Source organism: Seriola dumerili, unplaced genomic scaffold (assembly GCF_002260705.1).
Source record: "Seriola dumerili isolate Sdu_G_001 unplaced genomic scaffold, Sdu_1.0 BDQW01000050.1, whole genome shotgun sequence".
In the NCBI taxonomy this organism is placed as follows: Eukaryota; Metazoa; Chordata; class Actinopteri; order Carangiformes; family Carangidae; genus Seriola; species Seriola dumerili.
This window is the reverse complement of record NW_019174305.1, coordinates 3,581,397-3,595,730: the sequence shown is the minus strand read 5'-3', so window position 1 is coordinate 3,595,730 and position 14,334 is coordinate 3,581,397. Positions and strand designations below refer to the sequence as shown.

At 39.7% G+C, this 14,334-nt stretch overlaps 1 protein-coding gene across 4 annotated transcripts in view; it reads left to right on the top strand.

The window, feature by feature from the left end:
- Window positions 1-3,237: 3,237 nt before the first annotated feature.
- The window catches only part of rin2 (Ras and Rab interactor 2), a 36,854-nt gene continuing 25,757 nt past the window's right edge, over window positions 3,238-14,334 (top strand). For 2 of the 4 annotated variants that reach the window (XM_022739949.1, XM_022739952.1), the window contains exons 1-2: window positions 3,238-3,429; window positions 12,961-13,116. In XM_022739949.1, coding sequence (XP_022595670.1) covers window positions 13,048-13,116 — 69 coding nt within the window. In that variant the 5' untranslated portion in view covers window positions 3,238-3,429; window positions 12,961-13,047. Of the gene's footprint in view, window positions 3,430-12,391; window positions 12,507-12,960; window positions 13,117-14,334 lie in introns of those variants that run through there. The other 2 variants (XM_022739950.1, XM_022739951.1) reach the window with 2 other exon arrangements.

The following is a 14,334-nucleotide window of genomic DNA, read 5'->3' as shown; positions in this document are numbered from 1 at the left end:
ATCACATGCTTCTAACATGCTTATGCGTGTTAAATTAGTGATGTAAAAGATTCACTTTCAGGTAAAAAGGATATTAATGGCACATGACCCTTTGAACACAGTGCTTGAACTCTTGTGCCATCTCTTGTATTTGAGGCTTCAAAACCAACACTTGTGGCCATTCTCCTGCTTGTATTTGAGCCAAAAAAAAAAAAAACCCACCTTTGTCAACAGTATTGCCACTCTGTTTCAGCATGTGTTCAAACAAAATGTGGAAGATATGTATTTTTATTTTATTTTATTTTTACCGTGAAGGATTTTCATGTCAATAGAATTGTTGATTAATTAAAAGCATCCTCTGTAGGCTTTAATGCTCCTCCTGCAGCCACAAGAGAGCACCGTAGAGCCGTGTTACACCTTCAGAGATGGCTGTTATTTTAGGAAGTGGTTTGGGTATATTTTCAGGTAGGCTACATAGAGACAAATACTGGTTGGTTTGCATGCCTCTTTCATAATTCAGATTATTTTGTGTGTAATTTTAATGCATTTCCAAGATCAAAAAGGCACTGTCTTGATTATGCTGTACATATCAAAGGGATATGCTATTATAAACACAGATGAGCAGTTATATTTGAGATATATACAGTATTTAGAATGTAGGCCTACAACAGGTTAGATTTCAGCTAATTAATGTCATTTTATGCTCATGTCTTTTGAATTGTTTGTAAATCCTCATTTTTGTTGATGAGGACCTCTGGGCAGAGCTCAGAGTCAGAGAGAGATACAGATGTTGGCCTTGTTCCCAGTGGTCTTCTTGCAATAAACTGATTTACATACACATGTCCTTGTCCCACGTCTTCATGAGCTGTGTGCTGCACTGATGACTGAAGACTCTGTTTGATTTTACAAAACAAATGAATCTGATCTTCTTTTATTGGTGAGATAACGTAATAAAAACACAGATACTTAGGACATAACGGACAGACATGCAGATGACAACAAAAACAAAAATAGTTATAGATGTATTATGTAAAAATGATAAGAATATGATGTGTACGGTATGATGAGCCAGCTAATATGTGTGTGTGTGTGTGTGTGTGTGTGTATGTGTTTGGATGGGGAAAGTGAAGAAGAACGTATAGTGATAATAAATTATGTAACCTGAATATAATTGTCAAAATTATATAATAATAGAAGAATATGACAATAATAACAAATATATAATAACACTTTATATTATAATATGATATCCTGTCAATGTAATGGTAATATATCTTAAAACAAAAATATAAGAATATAACAAAGTATAAAATAATATGATAATACTCTAGTGATATTATGATGACCATTATATACAGTGTGATACAATATAATGTGCATTATTAATATAGTTTATTTTATCCCATATAATAATCTTAAATATAGTATTATTATAATATAATTATATAATAGTAGCAAAGCCAGGCCGAGCCACCATAGGACTCAGCACTAAATATAATTGAATAAGTAAATCAATAAGTATATCAAGGTGATATTACTTCTACTTACTTAACTGAACCTAATGTGACGTAATAACCAAATAACTGCTATAATGTTAACCAAACAAAATAACAGCAGGTTTGGAAGTCCGCTCTTTAACTCACAATGGTTTCCTGGCTTTGTAGAAGGGTGGGGTTATATGACTTCCTGAGTGTGTTTAACAGGATCAGGTAAGGCAGGTTGATCACATAGGTTACCTAAACACTGTTATTTATTTATACATTACCAACAATAATCTTTACCATCATGTTCCTCATATTTTCTTATTTTAAATTAACCGTGATTAAATTTCAGTATCACTTTTTAATAAAGCAAATAAAGCATTTACAAAGGGTTTATAAGTTGTAACTTGTGTCTCTCTAAATAACTACAAATACCTCATAGACCAGCTGCATGACATGAATCACTGAAGGCTCTTCCTGGTGAGCTGAATAAACAAAACAAGTGCCATGTTTCCGAAGGATAAATACCAACCATTTTTCACAACATGGCAACCCAAAACCTGGTCTTGCTGAAGCTGCACTAATTGATATTTTTACATCAACATTAGGTGAAATGTTCTTCTTCCCTCTGCTCCGCTCATTTTAGCATCTTTTCTGTCCCATTATGTTCACTCTCACTGCTGTCATGACATCTTTTCCAGCCACAGCAGACAGCTGCTTTCAGCAAAAAAAGCTCTAATAAAAACCCATTGTATGCACTACCTGCCTAGCATCAAATGGCTAACAAAGTTTACATTGGGTATTTATTTATGTGTTTATTTGATAGGCACAATACATTTTAATGAACATCCGCCCAAAACACACAATGTAAGCATGCTGGATTGTTGCAGAAATGCTAATTTACATCCGTAGTCCATAGTTAGCAACTTGCTGGTGAATGCAGAAGCTAAAGAGTTAATATCCGTCCAGGAGTTGGTGAAGGCCAAAAGAAAAAGGAGCTATAGGGGAGTGAACACTGGATTTGCTCTGCTTTAAATATATGCTAAAGTTGCTGTGTGTCTACTGAGTAGGTGTTGGCTCTGCAGTTTCACCAGTTTTAAAGTTTCCTTTTGTTATTAAAAGACTTTTTTCCCACCTAAACCCCTTTTGTCTGCATTTGGGTTCAGTATTTCCAACCAGAATGACAATAACAACTTTATAATGTGGTAGAGCTGTGTACGGCTTGTTCTTCTGGCCCCAAGTGGCAATCAGTTAATACAGCTATAAAGCCTTTGTATTTTTTATTTTTGCCATTTAATAAATCCATTTGTTACAACCTAGAAATTAGAAGTCAGAAATGATTTAATGTGGTCCTTCACATAAGGTAAACTATTTGTACCCTACCTATATATCATCCCACAATTTAAATTTCATATCCATTCAGTATTGAATATGATATAGCCTACTTATATTTATGCTACATTTGTAACCTTCCAATCATCAAACTTTTGCAAATAATACCATAAGACTATAGATCTTAACATGTTGTTTAAATACAGAGCTATGGTTGTACAGTTGTTGTATTTATTCACTCATGAACAGTGAAAAATACACAAAATGCTCTGAAAAGTCTGAAAGTCTGAATGTCATCATTTCAAATTAAAGTACAGGTGAAAATCGCCGTTACTTCCTCAGCCAATCAGAAAGAGGCATCATGTTACCGCAGCCTCCCTCCTCCTCCTCCTCCTCCTCCTCCCCCTCCTCCTCTGTGTCTCACACCTCAGTGATCTGATCCAGACTCGGTCTCTAACACAGTGCTGCAGTTAAACCATGTAATCCACAGTGGACGGGGACATTGAGGCTCCTCGGTGTCACCCGTAACAACGAAACGGCAACAACGCACCGCAGCGGCCGCGACGTTTCCCCATGGAGCACAACCGCAGGATTAACCAAGAACCGGTTCTGAGGTGCTGAAGGAAACGACTGAAAGGTGAGTAAGTGTCTTTGTGCAGCAGGAGACCGGCTGACTACACGGACCATCATTTGTGGCTGTAACCAGCTGTTCTCCAACTTTTATGGCAGGAAGTGTAGAATATTTATAGAAGTGCTGACTCCGACTTCGACGAAAGTTTTCAGACTCCCAACTGGAGATTTCTGAGTGATGAGAGATACCTAAGTTGGAAGAAAGCTGAAGGTTCGTGTTTGCTCTGTAGCTGAGTTTGACAGTTTTACAGTATTATAGGTGAGTCAAACACCGTCTGTAAACTGCAGCGACTGTGTTGAGCTCTGTAGGGCCTGTTGTATAACATAGACAAAGTAAGTGTTGCACATTCTTTCCACAGCACGGAGGAGCAGGTACAGCAACACAGAGGTGAAATAAAACGGTGGCTGTCCCGGGACATAGATGGTTACAGACTCATGAAAAACTGACACGAAGTCAAACTCAATTTTGCTTTCTGTACCTGTGTGGTGTTTAGCTTCTGTAGCTGTAACCTGTGGGGATTTACTTCATGTTGAATGATACAGATTGAAGTCTAAAGTTGAGAGTTAAACCCCTCTTATCTGCAGCAAGTGTATTTATGTATTTATAATTCAGCTCCATTACTCCTTCAGAAGCATTTGAACTCGCTCATGGCTCGATATTATCACAGCAGCATATAGTTCAGTAAGGTCAAGTGAGACTGTGCTACTTATTTGGCCCAAATACCTTAAGCATTAACTCATGATATGAAGTGTGTAGTCTATACATGTGCATAGCTATATATCAAACATTTTTACAGGGACTTCAAAAGGTTGGATTTTTCTTTGAAATACGACTTCCATATGATACCTCAGGCCATACAGTAGTTTTTTTTTTTATCATTTTAAGGACTGTACAAAAAAGTGTGTGTGTGTGTGTGTGTGTGTGTGTGCGCGCGCGTAGATTCTCAGTCATCCAGGTCATGGTTTTCCAAGAAAAGTTAAATCAAGGGCAACTGGACTTGACTACAAAAAATTGGGAACATCTTGCAATGGCATCACATCAGCCACAAGGCCTGTCAACATGTTAATGTTACATCGTTATCGTTCAAACATTTTCTGTATCGGTGCTAATACCTTGACTTTGATACTGATTCTCAACTATAATTTATTCGATACCAATTTCATCAAATCCATTTTAACAAATAGAAAATTACAATACACATTACGGTACAAATTTTAGTTTTATGTTAGTTTTGAGCTCAGTTTGTTTACACACTCAAAGGTGTTTGTGAAAAAAAACAAAAAAAAAAGAAGCCAATCACCAGCATCATTAGCCACCATCATGAGTGTTCAGTAGTCATCATCTGGGGTGCCGCCAGGGATTACCATGGCCACGCCAACCATGAAACTATAGCAACATTCTGCATACAGTTGAAATCACTATTTAATGCAAGACTGATATCCTTTATAAGAAATGTGCTTCTAAAGTTTAATGGTAAAATTCTCTTAACATTAATTATATCATCATAACCAATATTTCAGTTACTACCATTTTTTGTTCAAACTAACTTGACATGCCACGAAAAACGTTAAGCAGCGCTGAATCCTGCAGAATATTGAATTACCTGCAGTTGTGTATCATCAAATGTGTAGCATCAAAGCCATGGAGACAGCACCTTGTCCATATGACTTGAAGGTTAACATTATTTTAACATTCACTTCTTTTTAGACACATTATATTATATTATTATATTATATTAATTAGAAGTATTTAGAGTCCGTCAATGCTTCAAACAGTCCAATAACCAATACACACTGGAGGCTGTTTTTGTTTCATATGATGATCAGAGACTGTCCTGTAAAAAACAAGCCCATAGGTCGTTTGTGCAGCAGGTTATTATGACCCAAAGTTATGTTTTGTTGCAAGGCAACATCTAGTGGCCATAGTAATTATACCTGGAACAAAGGCAAAAGTCTGAAGAGAGACAAAGTCTATGTTATGAGGAGTTTGTGGTGGATGGATGGGTCGACAAAACACAGGAATATGACACAGGGGAGCGGTGTTCCATTCCCATGTGAAACATATTGTGTTGTAACCGTGACAACAAAGATCATCTATGTTGAGGAAGTACTTATTTTAACCTTAATTGAGATCTTTCCCTAAAACTAACCAAGTAGTTTTTGTGCCTAAACCTAACCAAGCCATGACTGTAATTATAGTAACCAGGTAGGTACGCTGCTGTTGGTACAGTCCACGTGTTTATCATTGTAACCATGACAACCATGGTCCAGCAGGCCTGCCTGCCGCCTCAGGAGACACTCCTACGGGTCATATCAGAGGGTTGAAAACAGACAACCTGTATGGTCGTTCAGGTCAGAGGAGTTGGATGATCATTATGTGGCAAAATAATTACAGTGTTTTTATTCTTACCATTGATAAGGATTCAATCATTTGTCTTTATTTCATAATGATAATAATCAATAATTATAATAATGATGAAGAAATTCCTTCTGTCAATCCTACAATTATACCGACTGACATCATTCAACACAGTGCTGCTCACTTCTTTCTGCAGTAATTTTCGTACACTCCCTTACTCTCTTATTTAAAAGGTTTGAGTTTTCACCATAAAATGAAAGAACTTAGAAAATACGTAGTTAAAAAAAAAGAACTTATGAAAGTGTTTCATAGCAGCATTTTACAGCTTCTCCAGTTTCTCCAAACATCTAAGACCTGTCTGAACCTGACTGAACACAACACACATCATACTTCTTCTACAGCTCGACTCTGTGTAGCCCTCTCTGATTTTTCTAAATGAGCAGTTAGCTGATGTTTATCGGTATAATAAAGGAGCCAATTTCCTTATTCAAGCTTCTTTGGAATCTGTTTAAGAGATTAGCTCCACTGCAAATTCAAGGGGTTTTGGCTCAGAGAGTCCTAGGTACTAACTGCTGTGGGGAAATGAATCAGCAGAAAGGTATTTTAATGAAAAATAACTTGCAGCTTGTCAGTGCTTGATTAGGGATTTCTTTCTCTGCAGTTAGTGTTGCTGTCTGCCTTCCTTTAGGTGCTTTGGTTTTTACCACCCTAGAGAGATGGTTCTGATTTTTCTGCTTTATATGTCTGTGATTCTTTGGAGTTCAGATTTTTTCAAGTCCAATACTCTCTGCAACTTCAAGGCAGAGCTGAGCGCTCCACCGGTTTATGAAAAGTGATGTCATCTTTGCTGGACAGGGGAGCCGCAACTCAAGTTACCAGTGTGAGAATAAACTGTCCCTGTGGGGGATGTTAACACTGAACGCTTTCACAGGAGCAACACTGTCTGCTGTAATCCTGCAGCAGGGCATGAAATCAAACACCCAATTTAGCTGCACAAACCTCAGACTGGAGCTCTGCTTTTTCTATTCATGAAATGAATATCAGCTTTATGCATGACTTCAGATTCAGATAGATGTGAGCAAGGTATGTAGCCACCTTAGCCTTATTAATGCCAAACCTTAGTTTGTCTGGACAATATGGTTTCTTCTACTGCTTCCACATTTCAGGATCCAGGTTGAGAGCTAGTTGCAGGCAGGGTTGGATTAACTTGCTAGGAGGCTCTGGGGCAAAAATTAGCTGTGGATCTCTATCGAGGTAGGTATGTGTTTGGTGATTTTGCCAGAACACGTTGTGGTTACAAAATCAGGATTTTAGCAGCAGCTTGGAAATGGATTGGAAGTTAACATGTAGTCTCAGGCTAGCTGAACCCCCCCCCCCAGGTTTCCAGTCTTTATGCTAAGCTAGGCTAACCAACTACTGGATTTGTTTCGCCACAGAGTCAGACGGGATGTGGGGCCCCTGAGGGTCTGGCAAATCAGGATATTTGCCCACTGTGCCTAGTTGGTAATCCAATCAGTCTTGGGCTGCAGGAATGTAAATCCTCTTTCCGGTGTGTGTTTACTTTTTGCTTGTCTTCTTTAGCTCCTTCGTGACTCAACAATAACAAGCGCTGCTGCAATCATTTTCTGTTCATGTGGAAGTTCCCACTCTATCTGCCGCTTGTACATCCTTCTCCTCCTTTTAAAACTGAAAAAGTAGAGATATCTCCCTCCATGATCCGTGGGTTAATCCAGTGTTCCTGGGATTCATTTAAAGGGGAGTAACCCAGAGAAAACAGCCCAGGCTTTTCTCAGCTGACCTTTAGTGTGGAAAGTTGTGGCTGGGCGGTGCTGGTGCCTGACACTCTTTCAAACCATGATTTAGTCCAGTGACTCTCTTATTATACGTGAAGCTTGATTTGTTTACTTTTGCATGTTGCTATTGCGAGACTCCTAAAGCTGTGATTAGAGGTTAGGCTGTTGGTCACGTTGGTGTTTGAGTGACAGAATGTCCATAAACACTTCATGGAAAAAATGAAAGTAATCCTAAACTTCTGTCCTTGAGTAAAAAAAGCTGCGAGTTATCAGATTCCTGTGTGATGTAAAAAAAAAAAAAAAAAAAAAAAACCAAAGACTTTCCTCTCTAACTAACACAACATGGGCCAGTCAGTCGGTTCAGCTGAACTCACCAAGAACCACTGACCCAATTCTGCTCTCCGGCTACACACACACACACTCACACACACACACACACACACACACACATGTTTGTACAGCTATCTTTGTGGGGACCCATCATTTGCATAATGTATTCCTCAGCCCCTTACCCTAACCTTAACCTAAACCGAACCCTAACCCTAACCCTAACCCTTAAACTAAGTCTCAGCCTTCAAACAGCCATTTAAACTTGGGGATCCAGCATTCTGGTCCCCTCAAAGCACCATGGACCCCACAAGTATAGCGGGATCCCAGTTTTCGGACCACGAATATAGTAAAACAAGCACACAAATGCACACATTTTGTCATAGGACACTTTTGGGGATATGAGACACATTCCTTTCCTAGAGACTCACCCTAACCCAAACCACTGACACAAAAATCTGCTATTAACCAATTGAGGAAATGACTTTTGTCCCCAATTGGACAAACTGTACATGCCACAGACGCACACACACACACACAGAATTGCGGCGCTGTTGACAGTTTTTATCACTCTGGTCGACACTTTGCCTTTTTTGAGTAAAAAGTCAAAGTCAGCGTAGCTTTCAAATTAAACACTTTCTCTCCAAGTCTAACACTGTTTCCTGTGAACACACAAATACACACTCACACCCTCATCTGGTTTGCCTCAGGGCAATAACACAGCCCACGTGTGGGAGTTGTTATCTGTAGTGGGTTTATGCAGCTGCCTGCAGCCCCCTCCTCAGCAGCATGGAGCCCCGTTAGCCTAACAACACTCTTCACTGGATCTCACAACTGACACACACACAGCGGCACCTCATGTTGTCTTGACAGTTAAAACAAATAACAGTTTAAACAAATAACAGATAAGTGTGTCTGATATGTTTTTACAAAGCGGGACAGAGAGACTTGGGGAAATTGGGAAATATTAGTTTTATTATTAATATTGATATTAGTTTTAGGTTTTCCTTTTGGGTTTAAAGGAGAACGTCACTAGATATAATGAGAAACAGAAAAATAGTCCCTCTGTGTTTGCTGTTGCTTCTGTCCAGTCCAGACTGTGTTTGCATATCCTCAGGATGAGTCTTTGAATTAACATTAACATTATCCACTTGCATGAGAAGTCTGAGCTACCACTAACATTTGCTCAGCTTGTTTCTCTGATAACCTAAAATCCAAATGTCCATTGACTAAAATCTTCATCCAGTTCAAATACATAGTTGAAAATGACCAAGATGTATAAAAGCGTAAAACTGTGGCGTAAAACTAGATGAAAGTCAATTTTGAGCTTCTGGCAGACAACAACAACGCTGACGCAAAGGGGATGTGATGTCATTGACAGGCGATAAAATGAAACAGACTGTTACCATGATTACAATCACAGATTTCTCTAGGTTTGAAAATTGCTGGAAACATTTGGGGTAATATGAGTACATAACTCAACTAAATGTATAACATAGGTCCGGTTATTTTTAGACCTTTTTAATAAGATGATACATAAATGGAGTTTAGATGTTTTTAACCAGTCCATCAAATGAATGTAAAAAAGTAGGTAAAAAAAACAGGAGGAGGAGAATAAACACCAACCAAGGGGTAGATAGCAATCTAATATTTGTTCATTATAATGGCTTATTACTGATTTATCAAGCATTAGTAAATGATTTATTAACTTTTAATTATTAACTAAAACCATCAGTTACAGCTTATAAACTGGGCATTTAAGGGTTGCTTTATTTGAAAGTATTGCCCGTTACTCAACATGCTCTCTGATATGCAGGAACACAGATAAACATTGAGACAGAAAATATTAAAATTTGAAAGTTAAACATCATAGGATCATCACCAGATTGAATTTTTTTCTGACAGAACATCTGTAAATATAAGGATGATGCTGAACCTCATATTCACAAATGTGCCGCCTCCAGGACCATCAAACACTGAAGCTATTCATCAGCTCTGATACAGGACAACACTGCCTCACAGCCAGCCTGACACCCACTGGGAGAAAATTAGGGTCCCACCATCAGATTGGGCTTTAAACCCGAAATAGCGCAGAGCGTAATGGAGTCCTGCTGTGGAGCTCCTTTTTATGATCATTACGTAAAACACAATGAAATCTGTGTGTGTGCGAGGGGGCGTCTGCGTCTCTCGCTGTGACTGAACTGGAGAATTTGTAAATGTGTGTTTGCGTGTTTCACGGACATATGTGGGCATGTACGTGTGTTTACCTTGGGAACAGTGTGTCTCTGTGCTGCCGTGCCAAGGGGCTTCTCTGCGGTTCTGCGAGGGAGGGCTGCGTGCTCAGATGTGTCTTTGTTTACTTGCAGCTGAGGCTCTCACACACATGCGCACCCACACTCATGTAGACTACACACACACACACACACACACACACACACACACACACACACACGGGTCCGTGTGTACTGACTGAGGAAAATACTCTGACATTAGTGAAGAGTTTGATGTAATTTTAGTGTTTGTTTGTTTTTTTCTTATTTTTGGGGGGGGGTTCACATCTGGTTTTGCCAAGTAGAGCTGTGAAGATGAGCTGCCCTGGTGGGAGGCTATCTGCAGTACCCAGCATGCTCTCTGATTTATCTGCGGCTCAGACGTTTATGCATCTGGAAACATTGTTTATTTTACTGTCGAGAGTTTTGGTTGGCACTGTCACTAGCAGAGTATCTGTTTCAGTATCAACAGCACAGGGACATGGACAATCATCACAAACTGATTTACAGGAACTTCCTTAGTGGGAACTGTTTTGCAAATTTCATCTTTTAATTTGTCTCTCAGGCTCTCTGTTCCTTTGTTTCTTCACTTTCCTCAGTTTGTGGAAATGAAACCATCGTCCCAGACTTATCAGTTCTACTTTCAGACAGTTAGGAAACGGGCACAGTCTCTGCACAGGTCACCAGATATGTAAATAAGTCACCATTTACTGTAACTGGCTTCCCTGACTCTGTTGCTGTTTGTTAGGGCTGCAACTAAACATTATTTTCTTTACTGATTTCTTTTATGACCTGACACCTGCAAAACTAATCACTATTCCCCATCATCATCAGCTGTACTTTGCGTTTAGGGCTAATTAGCAAATATTAGCATGCCAGCACGCTAAACCAAGACTGTGAACATGTTGAATTATGCATATGGGAGGGGGGTAGGCTCAACTGGTAGAGCGTGTACCAATTAGGCTCAGTCCTTACCACAGGTGCCATGGCATCGAGTCCAATCCATGGGCCTTTGCTGCATGTCATCACCTCTATCTCCCCAGTTTTCCTGTCACTCTCTCACTGTCCCTATCAGAATAAAAGCAAAAACTGCCCAAAAGAATAATTTTGAAAAAAAGGTTATTAGTCTATATTGAAAAATTCCCATAAAGATATTGAATTTACAACGATATATAAGAGAAAATGTCAAATCCTGAAATTCTAGAAGCGGAAACCAGAAAATATTTGGTGTTATTGCTTGATATATGATTTTAATCCCCCCCCCTCCCGCGAACCTCAAAGGATAAGCGGTATAGCTAATGAATGGATGGAAGGACAGATGATTAATTTGTTATTTCTTCATTTTATATTGATTAATTAATGGATTATTGGACTAACTGTGTCAGCAAGACAGATATTACAGGACTTGATTCACCAATGGGGCAAAGTGAGCAGTGCATAATATAATGAAACCACCATCTATATTGTAGTTGATGGGGACAAGAGGCCACAGCTGGACATATGAAACACTGAGACACTGAAAGGACTCTGTCGAATTACTGTCTGTATTATGATACTGTACATTCAGCTTCTGATGCCAGATTATTTGTGGCACACTGGTTGTTCTGGAAAACCAAAAGGGCCAAGATTTATAGCTGCAGATAAAATTTCACAGTACTACATTTATTCTTTACTGCGACTTGTTAAACACTGACCACAGGGGGAAGTTACCGATGTTTCCATGTTGGTAAATGAAGCTGAACAAAAACATTATTTAGAAATGGTCAGTTTCACATTCGACTGTCTAAAAGTATGCTGCCCCCCCCCCCCCCCCTCCAGTGGTGGTGGTGCCTTCCTTCCTGTGTGAGATGAGAAGTTCATGTGTGTGGACAGACAAACGAACGGAGCATCGCCTGGTTTCGAGAGGACTGTGAACCTCTGCCAGGAAGGGAAGGGCTGGCCTAATAGTTTCAGCCTGGCTGGAGAGAGAGATGGAAGAGAGTGAGACAGAGAGAGGAGGGTGGAGGGACATTTCGTACACAGACAGAAAAACACACAGATAACGAAAGAAAAATCTGACTAAGAGCGAAACCAAACAACAGAGAATAAAATAGAATGAAAAATAAGGAGGAGGCAGTGATTACATGTCATTTCACTATGGGCTCTTCTAATTTGAGATAAATAGCAGGTTCATTAAATTCCCTTCGCTTTTTCACAGCTTTGTTGAGGAGTGTGACAAAGGGTCGATTTGGAAGCATCTTACCGAAGCCCAGAGGCCCAAAACTTAGTTACGATGGGTGGGGAAGACGGGCAGCTGTGCTGGAACCAAGGCTCTCCAAGATGGAAAATTAATTATGTATGTATGAGGACATGGGAACAAAATATAGAAAAGAAAGTGAGAATGTGAGAGAGAGGGAGAGAGCAAGAGAGAAAGGAAACAGTGGAGACAGGTAATGAGAGGACAGCAGTTCAGCCAAAAAAAAAAAATAGGATTTGAGTTAGATTTTTTTTAAAAAAAGGACTGAGGCAACAAACTGAGACGAAGGGGTGAGGGAAAGAAGCATGAAGAGAGAGGAGGCAGGAAAGTGAGAAGAGAGGTGAATGTGTAGAGAGCAAGTAGTGAGGGAGGGAGAGGAGAAAGAGAGGAAGAGGAGAAAGAGAAGTAGAGAGAGAGGAGAATACGAGAGTCACGGTAAAAGCCTTCCAGCAGCCCGGCAGCTCTGTAATACTGGCTGTGGGCAAAGCAGGAATTTCCTCTGGTCGCACCACAGATGAAGTGTCTGGACTGAAGTGTGTTTTTTGACCCACAGAGCTCCGGCCCCTGCAGACGCTGTCTCAGACGTAAACACACAGACTCAGACGTAAGAGGGAGCCGGTCCTGAGGACAGGAAGACGACATGGCCTTCAGCTCAGCATCAGGGAACCCCCCCAGCGGCCTGACAGACAGGAGCGGGAGCTTCTTTAAGGTAAGGACCAATGATGACGCAGCTGACTTTCCAAAAATCACATGGAAATGTAAAACACTCACTTCCTGTGTAACACATGTTGTTGTTTTTTTTTGGTGGGGGTGGGGGTGGGGGGTGGGGGGCTGACTCGACTCTTCGTTTTTAGAACACAACAAAACTACAAACTGGTTGAATCACGAGGCCCACAAAACCAAAAACCTACTATTTACATCCCTGGTCAGAGTTTAGTTAAGAGCAGAATCTGACTGCCTGGTATCTGTCTCACTGAAGAGACTCAATTCTTAAATAAAAGCAACATCAAACCCACAGGGTGGACTATTTCCCATGTTACATGTGTTACCTTAGACACCCAATAGTGGCAGCCAGCAGGATACACGCTAGCTGAGTAGCTCAGTAGCTGTAGTGCTAGTCGGTCATGTGAACCACGTCTTGCTGGTTGAAGCTGACTGCCCGGAGTCCATCCATCTGCTTATCCTTATAAGGTCTGGGGGGGACTGGAGCCAATCCCAGCTGACGGGTACACCCTGGATCTGTCCCCAGTCTATCATACATATATCAGTATCGGTACATATATTCTCTGATATGCACTGAGATGAAAACTTTTATTAAGAAGCAATAATGCAGTGGAAATGCTCGAGTCAAGTAAAGTTATATAGGCAGCATTTTATGCATATTTGATCCTTTGTGTTCATTCTAGTTAAATATATATATAGTATATATATATATACATATACATATTTGTTCCTAAGTTTTTCTTTTATAGTTATTTATTTTTATAGTTATTTTATTGAATTCCCAGGGAAGTTTTTACCGTTTCAGTGCACTGACATTATTTTGGACAATAAAGTTTATTGTTGAACTGTAAAATATCCTGCTCTCATTACATATCTTTTTCACAAGTGTGAAATATATATATGTATATATATATTTGCCGATATATCGATATCAGATTTTTTTACTCCCTAATATCGGTATTGGCATCGGCCTCAAAAATCCAATATCGGTCGGGCTCTACAAACAACCATTCACACCAAAAGGCAATTAGTCACCACTCAACCTAACCTGCATGTCCTGCAGCCTCTCTTTTGTTGGGACTAAACAAACATAGAGTGCAACGTTAATCAGTTGTTTCAAACATTATTCATATAAAAATCTTTCTGCTTCCTCTCAAATTTCTCTCAGGAACCTTTACTTGTGCATTCTTAAGAGAGATGATGA